Source organism: Arachis duranensis, chromosome 7 (genome assembly GCF_000817695.3).
Source record: "Arachis duranensis cultivar V14167 chromosome 7, aradu.V14167.gnm2.J7QH, whole genome shotgun sequence".
In the NCBI taxonomy this organism is placed as follows: Eukaryota; Viridiplantae; Streptophyta; class Magnoliopsida; order Fabales; family Fabaceae; genus Arachis; species Arachis duranensis.
Window position 1 is genome coordinate 1,778,254 of NC_029778.3, and position 17,281 is coordinate 1,795,534.

At 31.3% G+C, this 17,281-nt stretch overlaps 4 protein-coding genes across 4 annotated transcripts; 3 read left to right on the forward strand and 1 right to left on the reverse strand.

The window, feature by feature from the left end:
- Positions 1-1,074: 1,074 nt before the first annotated feature.
- On the forward strand, positions 1,075-3,383 carry LOC107496241 (uncharacterized). Its single transcript, XM_016117459.3, has 2 exons — positions 1,075-2,128; positions 2,965-3,383. Exons 1-2 carry the CDS (start codon positions 1,345-1,347, stop codon positions 3,135-3,137), a joined length of 957 nt encoding a protein of 318 aa, XP_015972945.1. The 5' UTR covers positions 1,075-1,344; the 3' UTR covers positions 3,138-3,383.
- A 1,532-nt stretch (positions 3,384-4,915) lies between these two features.
- LOC107496028 (desmethyl-deoxy-podophyllotoxin synthase-like) lies at positions 4,916-7,911 on the forward strand. The gene is made up of 2 exons (XM_016117232.3): positions 4,916-5,867; positions 7,271-7,911. The coding sequence occupies exons 1-2, from the start codon at positions 4,935-4,937 to the stop codon at positions 7,898-7,900; spliced, it is 1,563 nt and encodes a 520-aa protein (XP_015972718.1). The 5' UTR covers positions 4,916-4,934; the 3' UTR covers positions 7,901-7,911.
- Positions 7,912-7,933: 22 nt separating this feature from the next.
- Positions 7,934-9,356, forward strand: LOC107496029 (receptor-like protein 33). The gene is made up of 2 exons (XM_016117233.1): positions 7,934-7,941; positions 8,549-9,356. The coding sequence occupies exons 1-2, from the start codon at positions 7,934-7,936 to the stop codon at positions 9,354-9,356; spliced, it is 816 nt and encodes a 271-aa protein (XP_015972719.1).
- Positions 9,357-9,941: 585 nt separating this feature from the next.
- LOC110272466 (receptor-like protein 9DC3) lies at positions 9,942-13,367 on the reverse strand. Its single transcript, XM_021127046.2, has one exon. The coding sequence runs from the start codon at positions 13,251-13,253 to the stop codon at positions 10,119-10,121; it is 3,135 nt and encodes a 1,044-aa protein (XP_020982705.1). The 5' UTR covers positions 13,254-13,367; the 3' UTR covers positions 9,942-10,118.
- Positions 13,368-17,281: the final 3,914 nt, after the last annotated feature.

Consider the following 17,281-nt stretch of genomic DNA (forward strand, 5'->3'; position numbering starts at 1 on the left):
TAAATTATGATTCTAAACAATTTAAAAAAATTTAATATCCATTCTCTTATGTCAAAAAAATTGTATTTTTTGAGTTATTTATCCAAACGCTACAACTTTAAAATAAGTACAGTTAAAAATCCAAACACAAAATAACTTATTTATAAGCTACTATTAATAAAAGTCCTTATACTTTAAGCTCATTTTCCAAAAGAACTTATTTAAGCTATTTACCTAAACTGGGGCTAAAAGCTTACCAGCCAAAAATTAAACAAAACTATATTAATTTATATCAATAATTAATTAATTTTAAATTTTTTAAATTCAAAATTTAAAAAATTTTAAATTGATTAAGTAAACCTAATTAAAACCTATAAAAACATTCTTTTTTTTTCTCACATTAATCTATCCACTTCTAACAATCACAAATTCGAAAAATATATAAAAGAACATCCATTTAATATGAAAAAGAAACATTCTAATACTTAGTAGAAAAAACATCCATATATATTAACTCGTAAAAATTTTGAATTCATTCAAAGATATTTGACTAGTTTTGACTGATATGCTTTTGATTCCTAACTTTACTCTAAAAATAATGATAAGAAAAAAAATGTAGAAAAGAATACTGTGATTTACTTCTCCAGATAACTATAGATAAGTATAAATATTTGTTCATTTTATTATAGTGATAATATATTTCTGTAACTACGTATTAAATTAGGAGCTTAATCTAATCTTTAGTTAGTTACAAATATTGAACATATCTAGAGGAAAAAAAATACTATATGTTATACAGAAGAGTATAAATTTTTTTAGTTTTATCATTGACCATCCCAATTTTTTTTTTTCAATCTAAATTCTAAACAATATAAATTCATTCAATTTTTTAGAGATTCTATTATCTAGTATTTATTGTTTAACAACAATTCATTCAATTTTTTTATCTCTTTTCCTTTAATTATTTTAGGATAATAAATTAACCTAGAGAAAAGAAATTTCTTTGACATCTACTATTCTAGAGTGTATATAATTTTTCTCAATTTTCTTATCCTACTTCATTTTGCATTGTAGTTCCAACTCTACCCTCCTTGCATTTAATTACAGAAATGTCTTCTGAGTTCCCAAACAATCAAACATCAATTTTCATACACTTCCCTTCCAAGTTTCAAAGTGCAGACCGGTTACAATTTCACTATTCACTGTTACAAAAGAAGAAAAGCATGCTTCTTCTCTTCATCTTCCTCTGTTCCTCGTTCACAGTGACATTGCTCCAATTTTTTCAGCTTCAGATACCGAAAAGGCAATAACTTTTTCGAACCCCACTTTCCTTTTTCTCCAAAGTTCGAATCTTTTGCCCTTGTTATGTCAATTCAACCAAAAACCGAACCTGGGTCACCCCCCATTCTCTCATCAACCAGTAACAAAAGCTTGGAGTTGGAGACGATGAGCATTCCTGAGCTCATCCAAATTCTTCGAGTTAAGTGGCAAAAAGAGGATTATGACAGAGTTGAAGAGGTTTTGGTAGAAAGAGAGGAAAAACTTAAAACCAAGGCTGGTCAACTTGAAGAGAAGTTTCAGCTTCAGAGTCTAGCAAGGATTGATGCTGAGGATAAATTGAAGAAGAAAGAGCAACAGTGTGAGAAGGTACAGGGGCTTTATGAGACGTTGTTTAAAGGAGTGAAGGAAAGTGGGTTGGACAAGGCAACCATTGAGAATTTGAGGAAGAAGAACAAAGAGTTAGAGTGCGAGAATCTTAAGTTGTTGGAGTTGAAGAAGAAATGTGAGGTTGATGGCAATGCTATTGATGAATTGAGGAAGAAAGTGGCTGAGTTAGAGGCTGAAAAGAAGAATAATTTGGATACCATTGCTGAGTTGAATGATAAGAATTGGAAGTTGGTGGACGAGAAATTGAAGGCTGATTTTAAGTTTGTGGAATTGCTTGATAGGGTTGTGAAATTGGAGGAAAGTACAAAGCTTTTGATGAGTAATGCTTCTTTTGATGGAGAGCATGATATTAATGAAGCTGATGATCCTGATTTTTCTTTTAAAGTCAAAGAAGAAGTGAAGGAGTTCAATGATGAAGTTAATGATGGTTCTCTACCTTTGCAACACAAAGATTTTCATCAATCTTATGGTGCTGCAGCTGGTATTGAAAATTCTACTTCAAATTCTCTTATGGCTAAATCAATTAGTAATGTCCATTTTTTTTTACTGGTAGTACTCTGAAAATATTACTTTATAGTGATCTTTGCCTTAATTATATAATTTTGTCAGGTTTTTAGGTGTGTAGGTCATGATTATGTTTGATTGAGTCTTAAGAGCAATATATTAGTCTCAACACATTGAACTACTATTTTTGAAGCTGCATTAACAGGACATGTTCCCTTTCATATATATTTTAAATAACTTTTGAAAGAATGGGGAAATTTCTTCTAGTGATTTTACTATATGACACAAATTGACAGCATAAATTCAATACAGAATTCAATTTACTTTGAAATCAAACTGTCATAGTGCTTATTGAAGTTTATCAGGTTGGTGCTTCCACAAGTATTAAGTTCATAACTACCAAGTTTACCAAACAAAATTATGTGAATAGGATAAGGTTGATTATTTGTGCTATGTAAATAGAATATTGTTCCAATTTACTCTCTTTGATGTTCACTTCTTGTCTTGATTAGGAAAATCTTAATTACATGAGATTTGTGAGTATCAGAAAATTCTAAAATACTATTGTTAAAATTTTCTTTACCATTGTTGAGTAGATAAGTAAGTTGATCAATTTATACAAGCAAGATCACAGAGTTTCCTATTGTATATGTTATCCAAACTTGTTGAATGCATTATTCTTATACCATAGACTTTCAATTACATGAAATGCTTGAGATTAATTTTACCTAAAAAATGTTGCAATAACTATAGATGTATATTTCATTCGGTTATCCAATCTAGAATTCTTCAATTTCCATACCTTTGATGCAGCTGAGGGAGGATCCAAATTGCAAAATATCATTGAGATCAGTGACAGCGACCATGATGATGATTATGATATCCCTATTTCACGAGTAACGCAAGCAAAAACTACTGAATCACGCAAAAGAAAGCTCCCATTCTCACAATCTTGTTCTGACAGTAGGAGTGGTAGTTTTGGTTAACTCAGGTACATAGGTCCTGCATTATTAGACTCCTTTCTTAGGTATAATTGTTCCTATACACATTCAAGTCAAATATGGTTCTAAACTTCTAACTTCTTCCTTCATGGATTGAAAACAATGATATGCAGATTGCTCTCTTTAGTCTAATACATGGAAGTTTATGTTAGTTCTTAGTCTTGAAAACATTAGCACTCATTGTATAATGTATATAGTATTGGTTGATATGGTAATGTTTTTTGTATGCTATTTCTCTTTCATTTTCTGAATTTTAGAAAGTTTAGTTCAGATGGATTGGAGGTCCAATCCTAGGCATTATTACATCACAAACTATCCACTCACACACCAGTATTTTTAAGGGTTCTTATCCACCACTTGCCATTACTAAGGTTCGAATTCGGATGACATATTAAGAAGCATGCTAATGTATCAGCTCAACTAGGCCTCAGTTGTATACAAATTTTTGTTTTTTTTTGTACTTTGCAAATTTGTGCTTAATTTTGTTAGGTTGAATGATTTGGACTGAAATTTATATTGGAAGCCCAACTCCTTAAGGAAAATCCATTCACCTAATTAACCGGGTTTGAAACATGGGCCTAACCATGGAGTGAAATATAAGAACTAGTAATGTAGGGCCAAAAACTAAAAAAATAAAAAGTAATGACAAAAGTTAATTTATCGGAATTTAGTGCTAATAACAGAATTAATTTTTGTGATCCATTTAATATCCAATTCTACAAGTTAATGACTAATTTTTCACAAATTAAAGCTTCATTAAAAATTTACTATTAACTAATGAATTACTGTATTTATGTATTTATAAGACGAGATTCAAACACTTCATGTTTGTGTAAGCGAAATTCAAGTTGTGCTGTTGTTGTTGACCAGTTAACACTTGCCACCAAAGTTAACATGTGCATTTAGAATCCCTAATAATATTTACCTATTTCAGTCGTTATTATGGGACTCTGACCCTTAATTTGGGAGAGGTTACCTATCTATATTGATTTTAGATTTTTTAAATTTTGAATTTTTATTTTAGAAAATAAAATGTAATCTCTTATTTTTAAATAGTTTTTTTCATATTTTTTTTAGTATCATCTATGAAATAAATAATAAGAGATCACATTTTATCCTTTAAAATAAAATTCAAAATTTAAAAGATCCAAATTCATCTATATTATATATACACACGCATAGTATAAATATTTAATACCGAAGAAACATGAAAAATATGGTAAAAATATGGTATGGCAGAGGTTCTAAGTCAATCAAAGAATCCTGCATCTATACAAGCAATATATAAATTATAACACCTACGCAGCCATGTGGTTTAATTTATTATTGTTGTTGTTGTATACAGCTGTTCTTTTTATTATCATTATTATTAGTTAGTAGTTAACTTTCAAGTTTTAAAGATGTTATATATTATGAGTCTATTTCTTCAATTGAAATGATTTAATTTCAAATAAATAATTTTTTCCAGAAACTAATGCGTGTAAAATTTTCCTATAAATTAACCTTTAGTTTATTTTAAAAGATCTTATTATTTGTATTCATTCTATTCGATACAATAAAGTGTATCATATATATATAGTAAAAAAAAAATACATGTTAACATTAAGTATGAAATAAAAATATATAAATACACAAAATATTTTTTATTTAATAAAAAAAATTTTAATTCCTTTTAAAAATCATATTTATACATGCATCCGTTTCATACTCTATAAATATAGAAGCACTAGCTTAATTTTATAATCACTTAGCTCTCACTTTCTCTACACATTAGATTTCTTCATGGAGCATCATCACCCTTCCTCATCATCCTTACCCTTCTTTCTATTTTCATTAATAATCTTCATCCTTTTCATATCACAACTTCTCAAATTGTTAGCTAAGAAATCCAAAGTCACAAGCAAGAAAAAAGAGAAGCTTCCTCCGGGGCCATGGACACTACCTCTAATCGGTAGCATACACCACTTAGTTGGAAAATCTCTACCCCATCATTGTATGAGAGACTTAGCAAAAAAATATGGTCCTCTCATGCACCTTAAGCTCGGTGAAGCATCAATCATGGTGGTTTCTTCTCCAGAAGTTGCCAAAGAAGTATTTAAAACCCATGATATCAACTTTGCCGAAAGACCTAAAAATTTAGGTGCAGATATCTTAACCTATGGTTCCACCAACATAGCCACCGCGCAATACGGTGGCTATTGGAAGCAACTAAGAAGAATATGCTCAATGGAACTTCTTAGCCCTAAGCGTGTGAGTTCATTCAAATCAATAAGGGAAGAAGAGGTAATGAATTTGATAACATGGATTTCTGATAATACTGGATCTTGTGTTAATCTTAGTGAGAAAGTTGCTTCTTTGACAAGTGCAATCACTGCTAGGGCAATTTTTGGAGAAAAGTGTAAGTGTCAAGAACAATTCATTTCATTGTTGAAGAGTCTTGGAAAGATTGTGGAACGTGTTTTTGTTGTATTTAGTCTTTTTCCGTCTCACACATGGCTCCATCTTATAAGTGGAGCGAAGCGTGAGACGGAAAAAGTACATAAAGAATTTGATATCGTAATTGAAAATATTATAAAAAATAAAATAACAAGGATAAAAAATAAGGAGGATAAATCTCACACAGTGGATCTTCTTTCTATTCTTCTAAATATGGTGGAAGATCATGGAGCTTATGAGTATCCTGTGACAATCAACAGTGTCAAAGCTATTGTTTTTGTAAGTGTACATTTTATTTTTTATTTTTTGTTTGTGATATTTCTATTGTTTATCATTTTATTGGGAGTTAGGACTATTTGTGACATGATCATCATTTACTATATATATATACACTCTCGTGCATGCATAATAATTTAGTCTACCTACTTGGTCCATAGAGTAAAGGTTGGAGTAGGAGGATATGTTGCACCAAAATGGTGCTCTGCATTTCTTTATTATTACTATTCCCATAAAGTTGTTTAACTTATTAGCTATTAAGGGATTGGTTATTTAATATTTAACGGTGAGTGGAAGGTATGAAACCTAACACCAATCAACAACTTAAATAGTTTAGTCCCTCAGAATTTAAATGTCTTCATATGTCACCTCAAAATTTCTTTCTCAGAAAATTTTGCTTTACGATTCTCCTCTTTTGCGAAATATTAAAATAATATTTTTTTATTTATAAAATATATATTTATTTTTTATAATTTAAAAAAAAAATTTAATTTATTTTAATTTTTTTGTGTTAATTAATGTTAATTTTATCTATTTCTCAAGAAAAGTAGATTTTTTTACAGAAATACCCTTTAATAAAAGTTTTATTTTTTTATCATTAAATTTTGCTTACCAAAATATCATTTAATAATTTTTTTTATTAAGTAAGTGATATTTTTACCAAAAGATGAGGAAAAAATAGAATTAATTTTTTTAAGATATCATTTAAAAATATTTTAATTCTTAAATTGTGATTTAACAAAAACTTGCGTTAACAATTAATTAATTAAAAAGTTATTGAAGGATGTTTTAGAAAAAATAATTTAATCATTAAATTTTTTAAAAAATATTTTAATAAAAATACAATTTAATTAATGAAAAAAGAATTTATTAAATGATATTTTAGTAAGCAAAATTTAATAATAAAAAAATAAAATTTTTATTAAAGAGTATTTTTGTAAAAAATAATTTTTTTTGAAAAATAGATGAAGTTAACATTAGTTAACACAAAAAAAAAATTAAAATGGATTAAAGAGGAATTTTTTAAAAATAATAAGAGAGGAGAATGTACATTTTATAAATAGAAAGAATGAAAGTGTCTTTTTAGCATCTCGCAGGAAGAGAAGTAGAATTTTCTCATATATTTATATTGAGAGTAGTGTTGTTATTGTTTTTTTATTAGTAAGGATTTTATATATATATATATATCCCAATTAGTTTAAGTACCTAGACGTATTTAGTATTTAATTTTATGTAAAGTATTATCACTTTACTTCCTTATTTTCAGAGATAGACTTTAACTAAAATATTTTTTGTAATTTTATTTACTATTTAAAACATGATATAATCACCAACATTAGAGTTGAAATAACATGATTATTGTATGATAAAACTTTAAAACTCATTTAATTTACATGGATTGTCAGGATCTATATGGTGCCGGAATTGAAACATCATCTGCAGTGATAGAATGGACAATTTCTGAGCTAGTGAAGAATCCAGAAGCAATGGCAAGAGCTCAAGAAGAGGTTAGAAAAGCTTTTGGCACCAAAGAATCATCATCATCTCTTGAGAATCTAACATATCTAAAAGCAGTTATCAAAGAGACAATGAGATTACACCCTCCATTTCCTTTACTCCTTCCAAGAGAATGCAGAGAGACATGTGACATCAACGGCTACACCATAGCCGCTGGAAGCCAAGTGATAGTAAATGCATGGGCCATTGGAAGAGATCCTAATCATTGGGGTGGCCAAGAAGATGCTGAGAGATTCCGTCCCGAAAGGTTTCTAGAATGTTCCATTGATTATAAAGGTTGTGATGTTGAGTTCATACCCTTTGGTGCTGGGAGGAGGATATGTCCAGGCATTTATTTCGCTGTTTCAAGCATTGAAATTTGCGTTGCACAACTTTTGTATTATTTCGATTGGAAAGTTCCAAAAAATGGAGACATTGAAGGAGAATTGGATATGACTGAATATTTTGGGAGCACGGCAAGAAGGAAGAATGATCTTATCTTAGTTCCCATTCCATGGAATAGTAGTAATAATAACTAATAACAATTTAGCTCCAGGATTTGTTATTAGCCAATGTTGCTGTATGTACAAGGGAGATTCCAACTCTCCGATACTTGTTTAAGTGGATTACTGAGCTAATCACTAAAATAACTCAATTTGGTTTAATTATATATTATTATTAATTGATGATATGGTAATGTTTTCTATGTATGTTATTTTCTTTTCTTTTTGAAATTTTAGACTCTATGGCATATAATAATATAAATTTGTGCTTACCTTTTTTTTTATTTTTCACGGTATTCTCCAATCCGACAAGTCAAGGATTAATTTGCCGCAGTACTAAGTTCCATTTAAGGATTTGTCGCTGGCCAATGGGTTGCTGCATGCATAAGGCAAAATTCGAACTCCTGACACTTGTTTAAGCAGACTAGTGAACTTAACCTACATAGAGACATATAAGAATCCATAGAGTATTAGGCCAAAAAGAAAAAAACAATTAAAAATTAAAATAATAATAAAATTTAATCTCTCGGAATTTACTATTAGTAGTTTAGTACTAAAGTAGCACTACTTTCGAACTTTGACTTTGACTTTGACAAGAATTTTGTTCTTTTTTTTTTGTTTTAATTTGTCTCTATCAGTTCAATTATGATGTATAAAATGAGTTATTGGTAAATTTTCTGTAAGATATACTTGGCTTCAGAATTTGACATCTTTAAAAGTGTTGGTCTTAAGAGGCAATAAGTTTTATGGTCCTGTTGGTAATAACTTGACAACCAACCATCCATTTCCAAGTTTAAATATCTTTGATGCATCAGGCAACCATTTTAGTGGCCTGTTGCCAAAAGACTTCATTGAGAATTTCCAAGCCATGAAGAATGTTGTTCATGGTGAAGTGGGAAGCGTTTTGAGTTACATGAATAGTCGCTTTTACTCTGCAATAAGTTATGAAACTCAAGCAGAGTATGCTAACTCATTGATAGCAACAGTTAAAGGGGTGAGCAGAGCTTACACAAAAATTCCAACCATCTTTGCATATATTGATTTGTCAGAGAACAAATTTGAAGGAGAGATTCCAAATGTTATTGGAGAGGTTCATGCACTCATAGCACTCAACCTTTCCCATAACAAACTCATTGGTTCTATTCCTCAATCCGTGGGATATTTGACAGAACTTGAATCATTGCACCTCTCATCAAATATGCTCACAGGTCGGATCCCAAATGAATTGACCAATCTAAACTTTCTTGGATTCTTGAATCTTTCCAGCAACCATCTTGTAGGACTAATACCACGAGGAAAACAGTTTGATACATTTCGAGAGGATTCCTACCAAGGGAACATGGGGTTATGTGGATTTCCATTGTCAATACAATGCAACAAGAACCTTGAAGAAGAACCTTTATCCTCTGGAACAAATCAAGCTGAAGAGAAATTTGGATTTGGTTGGGAGCCAGTGGCAATAGGATATGTATATGGAACTGAGGAGTGCTAGAGGCCAGCAACTTTTGTGTTTTGGGCCAGCAACTTTTGTGTTTTGTAACCATCATTTGACCATCAATAGTGTTTTTAATGGTGTGAGATTATATTAAATGGTGGGAAATCACTCATTTTTTTTATAGTTAAGTGCTGGTCACAAAACACAAAAGTTGCTGGCCCCTAAACTTTTTCTTTCTAAAAAATATTTTCTAATATTATATTTGATTGTAAAGGACACAACATTTTAATTCTAGAGAACAACCTAATCGGACTAATCAAATAATTGATTGAGAATCAAAGTATGTAAAGTACTTTGCATCTTCACCAGAGTTTTATACTCTTATTTCTAACTAAGTATAGATGGTTTAATTTTCGTTTTGAATATGGGACCAGCTATTACTTGATGATGGATACCACAATCAATGACTTTTGTTTATTATTGCACGAGAATTAATATTTTTTTATCAAATTATTTTAGATTGTCATCATAAAAAAAAGAGAAGAAAAAAAAACAACCATATTGTATTGGAGATATTCCTAATAGTTTGGCAATTGTTCTAACATAATTACTAAAAGAATCAACAATCAGAAAACACACACACATATATATACTTCGAAAACAGAATTTACTTGCAACATTTCTTACAACTATAGAACAAGTACTTACTATAAATATCGACAAGACTTGTAGACATCCATAAAGTAAAAGAAAAAGACGACACCAAATCAAATAAAACATGAAAAACACAAAAGCACAAGACATAAACTTATTACACATTTACATTACAACCAAAAGCTGAAACAGAGTTGTTCTTGCACGCCGGCGGTTTCCACGGCTCCTCCTTTTGGTCCTTTTACCTCCAAAGAGGACCACTAGCCATTCAGGCTTTCCAATTGAGAAAACACAATATCCCAATCCTATTCCAAGTACCATTCCACATGCATATCCTATTGCCACTGGCTTCCAACCAAACCCAAATTTGTCTTCAGCCTCAGAAGATGGATATTGTTGCAAAGGGACATTGTTGTTGCATTGAATTGACAATGGAAATCCACATAACCCCGTGTTTCCCTCATAGGAATCATTTGAAAATGTATCAAACTGTTTTCCTCTGGGTATTGGTCCCACCAACTGGTTTTGGGAAAGACTCAAGACTTCAAGAAAGTTCAGATTTATTAAGTCAGTAGGAATATCCCCAGTAAGCATATTTGAGGAGAGATCCAATGATTCAAGATTTGTCAAATTTCCCAAAGAGTGGGGAATATGACCAACAAGTCTGTTATGAGAAAGATTGAGGCCTATGAGTCCATGAAGCTCCCCAAAATCATCTGGAATCTCTCCTTCAAATTTGTTTTCTGACAAATCAATAATTACAAAGACTCTTGGAATTTTCGTTAAAGGAAGACTGACTCTTTTAATTGTTGCAACCATAGAACTGTCATATTCTGTTGTGCCGTGACTAACTTGCCAATCTGCTTCAATATAAGACAAAGGGCTTTGCACATCATCATGAACAATCTTCATGGCTCGAAAATTTTGTATGTATGCTTTTGGTAATGAGCCGCTAAAGTTATTGCATGATATGTCAAAAATAATCAAACTTGCAAATATCTTTTCAGATTTCAAATTTACAATCTGACCGTACAACTTATTGCCTCGTAAGACCAGTATTTCCAAATTTGATATATTCTGAAGCCAATTGGGAAACGTGTCCTCAAATTGATTGTTACCGAGATCCAAATCCACAAGTCCTGGGCATTTGGACAAAGATTTCGGCAATAGACCTTCGAAATTGTTGCCATTGAGATTCAGTGTAGTAAGATCCAGAAAGTTATCTGGCAAAGTTCCATGAAGTTTGTTCATTTGTAGATCCAAATCTTCAAGGGATGAGCTATTGGCAAGGCACTGTGGAAATGTTCCTGTGAATTTGTTGTGGGACAAGTTGATAATTTTCAACAAGGTTACATTACAAAAGAAGCAAGAAATGTCATCAGCCATCGAGTTGAAACTAAGATCAAGGTTTTGAAGTCGATACCATGGGAAATGGTCCATCAATGTAAAATTGTTGTGTGAGAGATTCAAATAAGTTAATGAATCCATACCATGTATCCATTCTGGCACTTTTTCCTGAAGACTATTGTTGTACAATTTAAGATAATCCAAATTTGGAAATTTTCCGGAGAATTCCAACCAACCAGTAATATTGCTAGAAAGCAACTGCAGTGCCATCAAATTGGAGAAAGTGTGATTAACACTAGTTTCAGATTTTAGCAATAATGAACTACAACCTGAAAGATGAAGATACTCCAAGTTTTGAAGCTTAGAGAAGAGTGGGAAGTGGACAATACCGCTCCAGTTATCTGAAGACAAGCACAAATCAGTAAGGTTGACAAGATGAAAAATGGATTCTGGAAAATTTCCTTGGAGCTCATTGTTGCACAAGTCTAAATACTCGAAGGAATAAGATGTAATTTCACTTATGTGCCCTCTGAATCTGTTATTTGATAGATCTAAGGATCTCAAAGACTTGAGGGATAAGGCCCACTCAGGAATTGTCCCATCTAATAAGTTGCCTTCTAGATTTAATTGAGTGAGATTTAAAAAGGCTACTTTGTCGGGTAGCGGTCCCTCAATTTTATTATTAGAACAATCCAAGGAAGAGAGTTGAGTTAAGACAAACAACGAGGATGGCAACTTTCCTTCCAAAGTGTTATCATGAAGGAAGAGAGTTTGCAACTTGGTGTGCCTATCAAACACATTTGGAATTTGACCACTAAATTTATTCCATGAAAGATCCAAGTAAACAAGATGATGAAGGTTTGAAAGAAATGATGGGAACGAACCAGTGAATGCATTCAATGAAAGGTCCAAGTGAGTGAGATGCTGAAGGTTTGAGAGCAATGATGGGAACGAACCAGTGAATGCATTGTGTGAAAGGTCCAAGTGAGTGAGATGCTGAAAGTTTGAGAGCAATGATGGGATTGAACCATTGAATCCATTTTGAGACAAGTCCAAAAAAGTTAGCTGTGTGAGGTTAGAAAAGGAATCAGGGATTTGTGATCCTGGGAATTGACACCATGAAATATCCAAAAAACTAAGAGAAGTACTGCAATTCAACTTTGGAACATGGACTTGAATGTTTTCATTTCCGTATAGATTGAGCTCATGAAGGTTGGGTAAACAGAGAACGTGACTTGTCAAGTGTCCCCTTATTCTGGTAATACTAAGACTAAGAGTAACCAAAGAAAAAGAAAAAGACCAATTGGACAAAGGGTTTGGTGTTAAGCTAATGGAAGACATGTCTGTCTCATCCAATACAATCTCACGTAAAGCTGTTGCATTTTGCAACATTCTTTTCCAACTTGTTTCTTTCCACTTCAAATCATTATTCCAAGAGAGATCAAGTAATTGTATTTTGGAAAGGTGTGAGATTTGAGAAGGAATATCACCTTCAAACCCACAACTGGATAAATTCAAGTGTATGAGACTCACAAGCCTTTCAAACTGAGAAGGCAATTGAGAACCATCAAAATCATTGAATGCAAGGCTGAGTGTTTGGAGATGAGTAAGATGAAAAAGAGTGCTATTGGGATTCATATTACCTACAAGAGCACCACAACTGAGATCGAGGCCAATCACGTGACCAGACACAGAGTGGCACGTGACACCCATCCATGAGCAGCAATCTGTCCCATTTTCCCACGTACTCATCTTTGGATAGACATGGGGGCACTCATACTCATAAAAATATTCAGAAAATGAAGGGTTAAAAATGAATTGGGTCTTAAAGTGAAGCAAGGCAGAACTCTCATCGAGATGGCATAGATGCGAAGACAAACATGCAAAATGGAACATCATAAACATATACACACACATCACCACTCTAACAACCAACAACATCAAATACCCCATTGATTATTGCTTATTTTATGTGTATATATGGCTTACTTGAAAATGGGATTGGTATGTCACTCATCAATTAGGATCCATCTATTTATAGATATTTTTTCTAGCTGGAATTACAAGCACCTATACCCAGCCAATGCATGATTTCTAGATTAATATTCATACTATTCCAATCTATCAATGTCCAAGACTAATTCATAATTGAAGTTTAGTTTTCTTCTAACCCGAGACCCACATAATTTTATTTCCATGATAGAAGGCATTTGTGGATGAACTTAGCTTGACTCACCAAGCTAAAACTAAGGTCAATATTGGTATTATATGTGGAAATCAATGGGCATGGGAACAAAAAGTTGTTCATGACAAAAGGGGCACGATCCAGGTCCATGTTAAGAAATAATTCCATTTGATTAGTCTTTTTTCTTTGGACAGAATATTGATTAGCCTATGAATGAGTCAAATGAGAAATTAGTTGGAGTGAGAGGCTTGTATAATTTCTCTCTATTTTTGTTGTTGTTTTCTATTTCTTGTTGGGTATAATAGCTGTGGTCTGTGGGTCATGGAGTAAGAAACTTGACTTTTTTTTTTTTTTTAATTTTCTTCTTGTAATTATACTCACTGAAATATGCCATATGTTTGAACCATACCCATAATATCCACCATGCATTGGTGAGAAGCTTGACTCTAGCATGACCAAAAAAAGCTTGACTTTAGTTTATTTCTTTAAATTTAATTTTTAAGGCATTGATTTATTAGAGTGAATATCAATTTTCTCAAAACGATATCATTTTTATTAGTTGTGGAAAAAAAAAATTCAATATGAGTAAAAAAAAAATAGATAGTTAAAGCTTCTTCTTATTCTTGGTGAAAGTAATTGTACATATCAAGAGTAACATATTTGTTAGATAAATTGATGTTGTCCCAATATGAATCTAGAAAAAGATTTTGATCCGTCTGGATCATAAGTGACTTTTTTTTAACTTTTAACTTATAAAAAGGTATAGTATTAATGTCTGATATAATTTTTAAAATAAAATTGTAACTTTCTAAAAAGCTATCTTAGTGCTTAAGGAGAAGTTAAAAAAAAATTTCTCTTATAATAAAAAGCTTTTTATCATTTTTCTCTTAAAATAAGTACTTTTAGAATTAAAAAATCAAACATAAAATAACTTATTTATAAGTTACTTTTAATATAAGCATTTATTATTTAAACTATTTTTTCAAAAATAACTTAATTAAGTTGTTTACCCAAACTGAACCTTTGTTCTAAACTTAATATATTATACAAAACAATATTAGCAAATCAATTTTGTTCACGCAATATCAATATCAGTTAAATTTTAGTCACCACAAAAAATATCAGTTAATTTTTTTTAAATTATAGATCATATTAAATCATAAATTTTTAATTCTAAATTTAAATTATAAATCCTAAACTCTAATTTTAAAAAAAAAATAAAATTTTTAGAATTAAAAAAAATTAACGAATATTAAGAAACTAAAAAGTAATTCCTTATATATCACTCTAAGTTTTTCGTCACAAAAATTAAAGACTATTCATAAAGTAAACAAAACTATATATAAGATTTTTCTATATATATATAACTATTTCTGCCATTTTTAGGCATTAATAGTCAAAGACTATTCAAAATGAACATTTTATTCCGACCCTTCAACAACGTAATCCCAAGTCTTCCCCCATTATATTCCCAAATCGACCTATAGGATTTGTGATCAACAACGATATGCACTAGTTCAATTATGATCGAATGCTATTAGAGAATAATCTAAATGCTTTATTCCTATTATTTTATAACTAAATTGAAAAATATATATATTTAATTTGTAAAGAATATAATGTGATGATCAAGTCTATCAATTTCACCCAACCCGTCTCATATTTTCTCCATTCTCTTGCAAGTATATATAGATTATCTCTTTCAAATTTTTCTTTAATTTTCGCCGATTCATTGTTGAAGTAAAAGAAAAAGATAAACTATTAAATCAAAAGTTTATATTATTGACAAAAATAATTCAAAAAATACAACCAATAAATAAGTGACGAAAAAATAATTAAAAATATGACAAAAATCGAAAAATAATTTTAATGTTCTTTTCAATGAAAATGTTTTTATTATATAGTAATTTAATTACGTTAATGAGAAAATTAAATGGGAAATATTCTTCGGATCAAACAAAATACATTGTGAATTTTTCATATTATTATTGTTACCTGTTAATTACTAGAGATTAAGATTAAGAGTAACAATTAAAATCTTTTTTTGGAGCACTAGATATTATTTTATAAATAATACTTGTATTATTTCATTTATTTATATTAGCTCCCCAATCCCCATAATCAAGCATGCATTGAAGGAAGGGTTGGAAAATTTGTACATTTATAAAGACTTTAAGAACGTATTTGCTGGGATGAATTGATGTTACCATAACGTGGTTCAATGTTGCTTATTGTAGGGCCATAACCACTCTCAATGTGTTGCTTTCTTTTCCATAACCATTGAATTTAGTTAGGACTATGATAAGTGTATCAAAATCAGTCACTAAAGTCAGTTTCTAATGTAAAATATATATTAGAATATAAATACACATTGAAAATAATTAAATTAAACATATATTTATATACAAATATATTAATAGCTGATTTTAGTGGCTAATTTTAATGTACGAATAGTATTTTTAATGGGCAGTGCTAGGTAGCTAAAAATTAATTACAATATAAAAATGTCACATAAAAATTTTCATTCTCTCTTGATAAGCAAGTGACATACACTTTCTTATCACTTACTCTCCTTATCACCTACTATTTATTTGCATGTTTGGAGTCATTAATGTTCTTTTCAAAATCAATTTCAGTTTTTTCCAAATTAAATCCCTAAAATTCCTCACTCACATTATTACCCATTAAAATGCAATTTTTCTACAGAAATTATGGAGTTTAAATTTAAAAATTTTAACAACTTCTACTGCACAACTCATATTTTACATATGATGGTTTCAGTGGCTAAGAGAAGGGGGGGTTGAATCTTAGCCCCCTTTTTAAAAGCTAACACTTGCTGCCCTTCAGAAGAGACTTTTTGTTTTTGCTCGTCTCTGAACACGAGCAACTCAGTTTTGTCTCGTCCCTTGCCACGAGATTTTTGATTTGTCTCGTCACTTGGCACGAGATAATTCTGGCTTTTGCTCCTGTGTAGTTGAAAACAGAAATGGAGTAGAAGGAGAAGAAGATTGCACCAAGATGTATCCTGGTTCGGCTGCTAAGTGCAGTGCAGCCTACATCCAGTCTCCATCACAAATATGATGGAATTTCACTATAACCAATCTGATTACAACTTGTAAAGTGCTAACCCAACTTACAAGGGGATTCCCACAGAATCATGATACACAACATAGATGAACAAAGGAACTCTAAGACATCTATGGCTTTTTCTTTTAATTTTGCACTCTCTGTCTTTTTCTGCTCTATGGCTTTTTCATTACAAACCTCACTGTTTGCCTTTTACCATGAGACTCAAGACATGACAAAATTAAACAGAAAATTACAAAACAGAATACATTGAAGGAGAAGAGAAAACTGTTAGCTCAGGTAGCTCTGAGAACTCTGTGCCTTGCACTCTCAAATTTTCTCCTTGCTTCAAACAGTGGTTGTTTCCCCTTTTTAAAGAAACAGGAAAGCCTCCACACTTGAAGCCAAAACCGAACCAACTTTCTTCCTCCTTCAACAAATCGGTTCGGCCACTCAGAGAGAGAAGAGATAACCATGCATTAACCAACATGCAATTACCTCTTGTCCTTTCTTGATCATCAACCTTCATCAATCCGGGCTCTCCATCCTTGGCTTCCTCTCCAAGATGGATTTCTGGCCCTTGATGCCTCATGATGATGATGACTTCATCTGCTTCAAACTCTTCCTCCAACCATCACTTCGCCACTCTAGCTACTCCCTGTGGTGGTTGGTCAGATTCGAAGACAAGCCATGCTTCAAGAATCTCCCTCCTGGCCGAATCTTCTTCTTT

Excerpts from the sequence above, each read along its gene's own strand:
- LOC107496028 (XM_016117232.3), top strand. The coding sequence starts at position 4,935 with ATGGAGCATCATCACCCTTCCTCATCATCCTTACCCTTCTTTCTATTT. Across the intron at positions 5,868-7,270 it reads GTGTCAAAGCTATTGTTTTT|GATCTATATGGTGCCGGAAT; the intron begins GTAAGTGTACAT and ends ATGGATTGTCAG.
- LOC107496241 (XM_016117459.3), top strand. The coding sequence starts at position 1,345 with ATGTCAATTCAACCAAAAACCGAACCTGGGTCACCCCCCATTCTCTCA. Across the intron at positions 2,129-2,964 it reads ATCTTATGGTGCTGCAGCTG|CTGAGGGAGGATCCAAATTG; the intron begins GTATTGAAAATT and ends CCTTTGATGCAG.
- LOC110272466 (XM_021127046.2), bottom strand. The coding sequence starts at position 13,253 with ATGGGGTATTTGATGTTGTTGGTTGTTAGAGTGGTGATGTGTGTGTAT.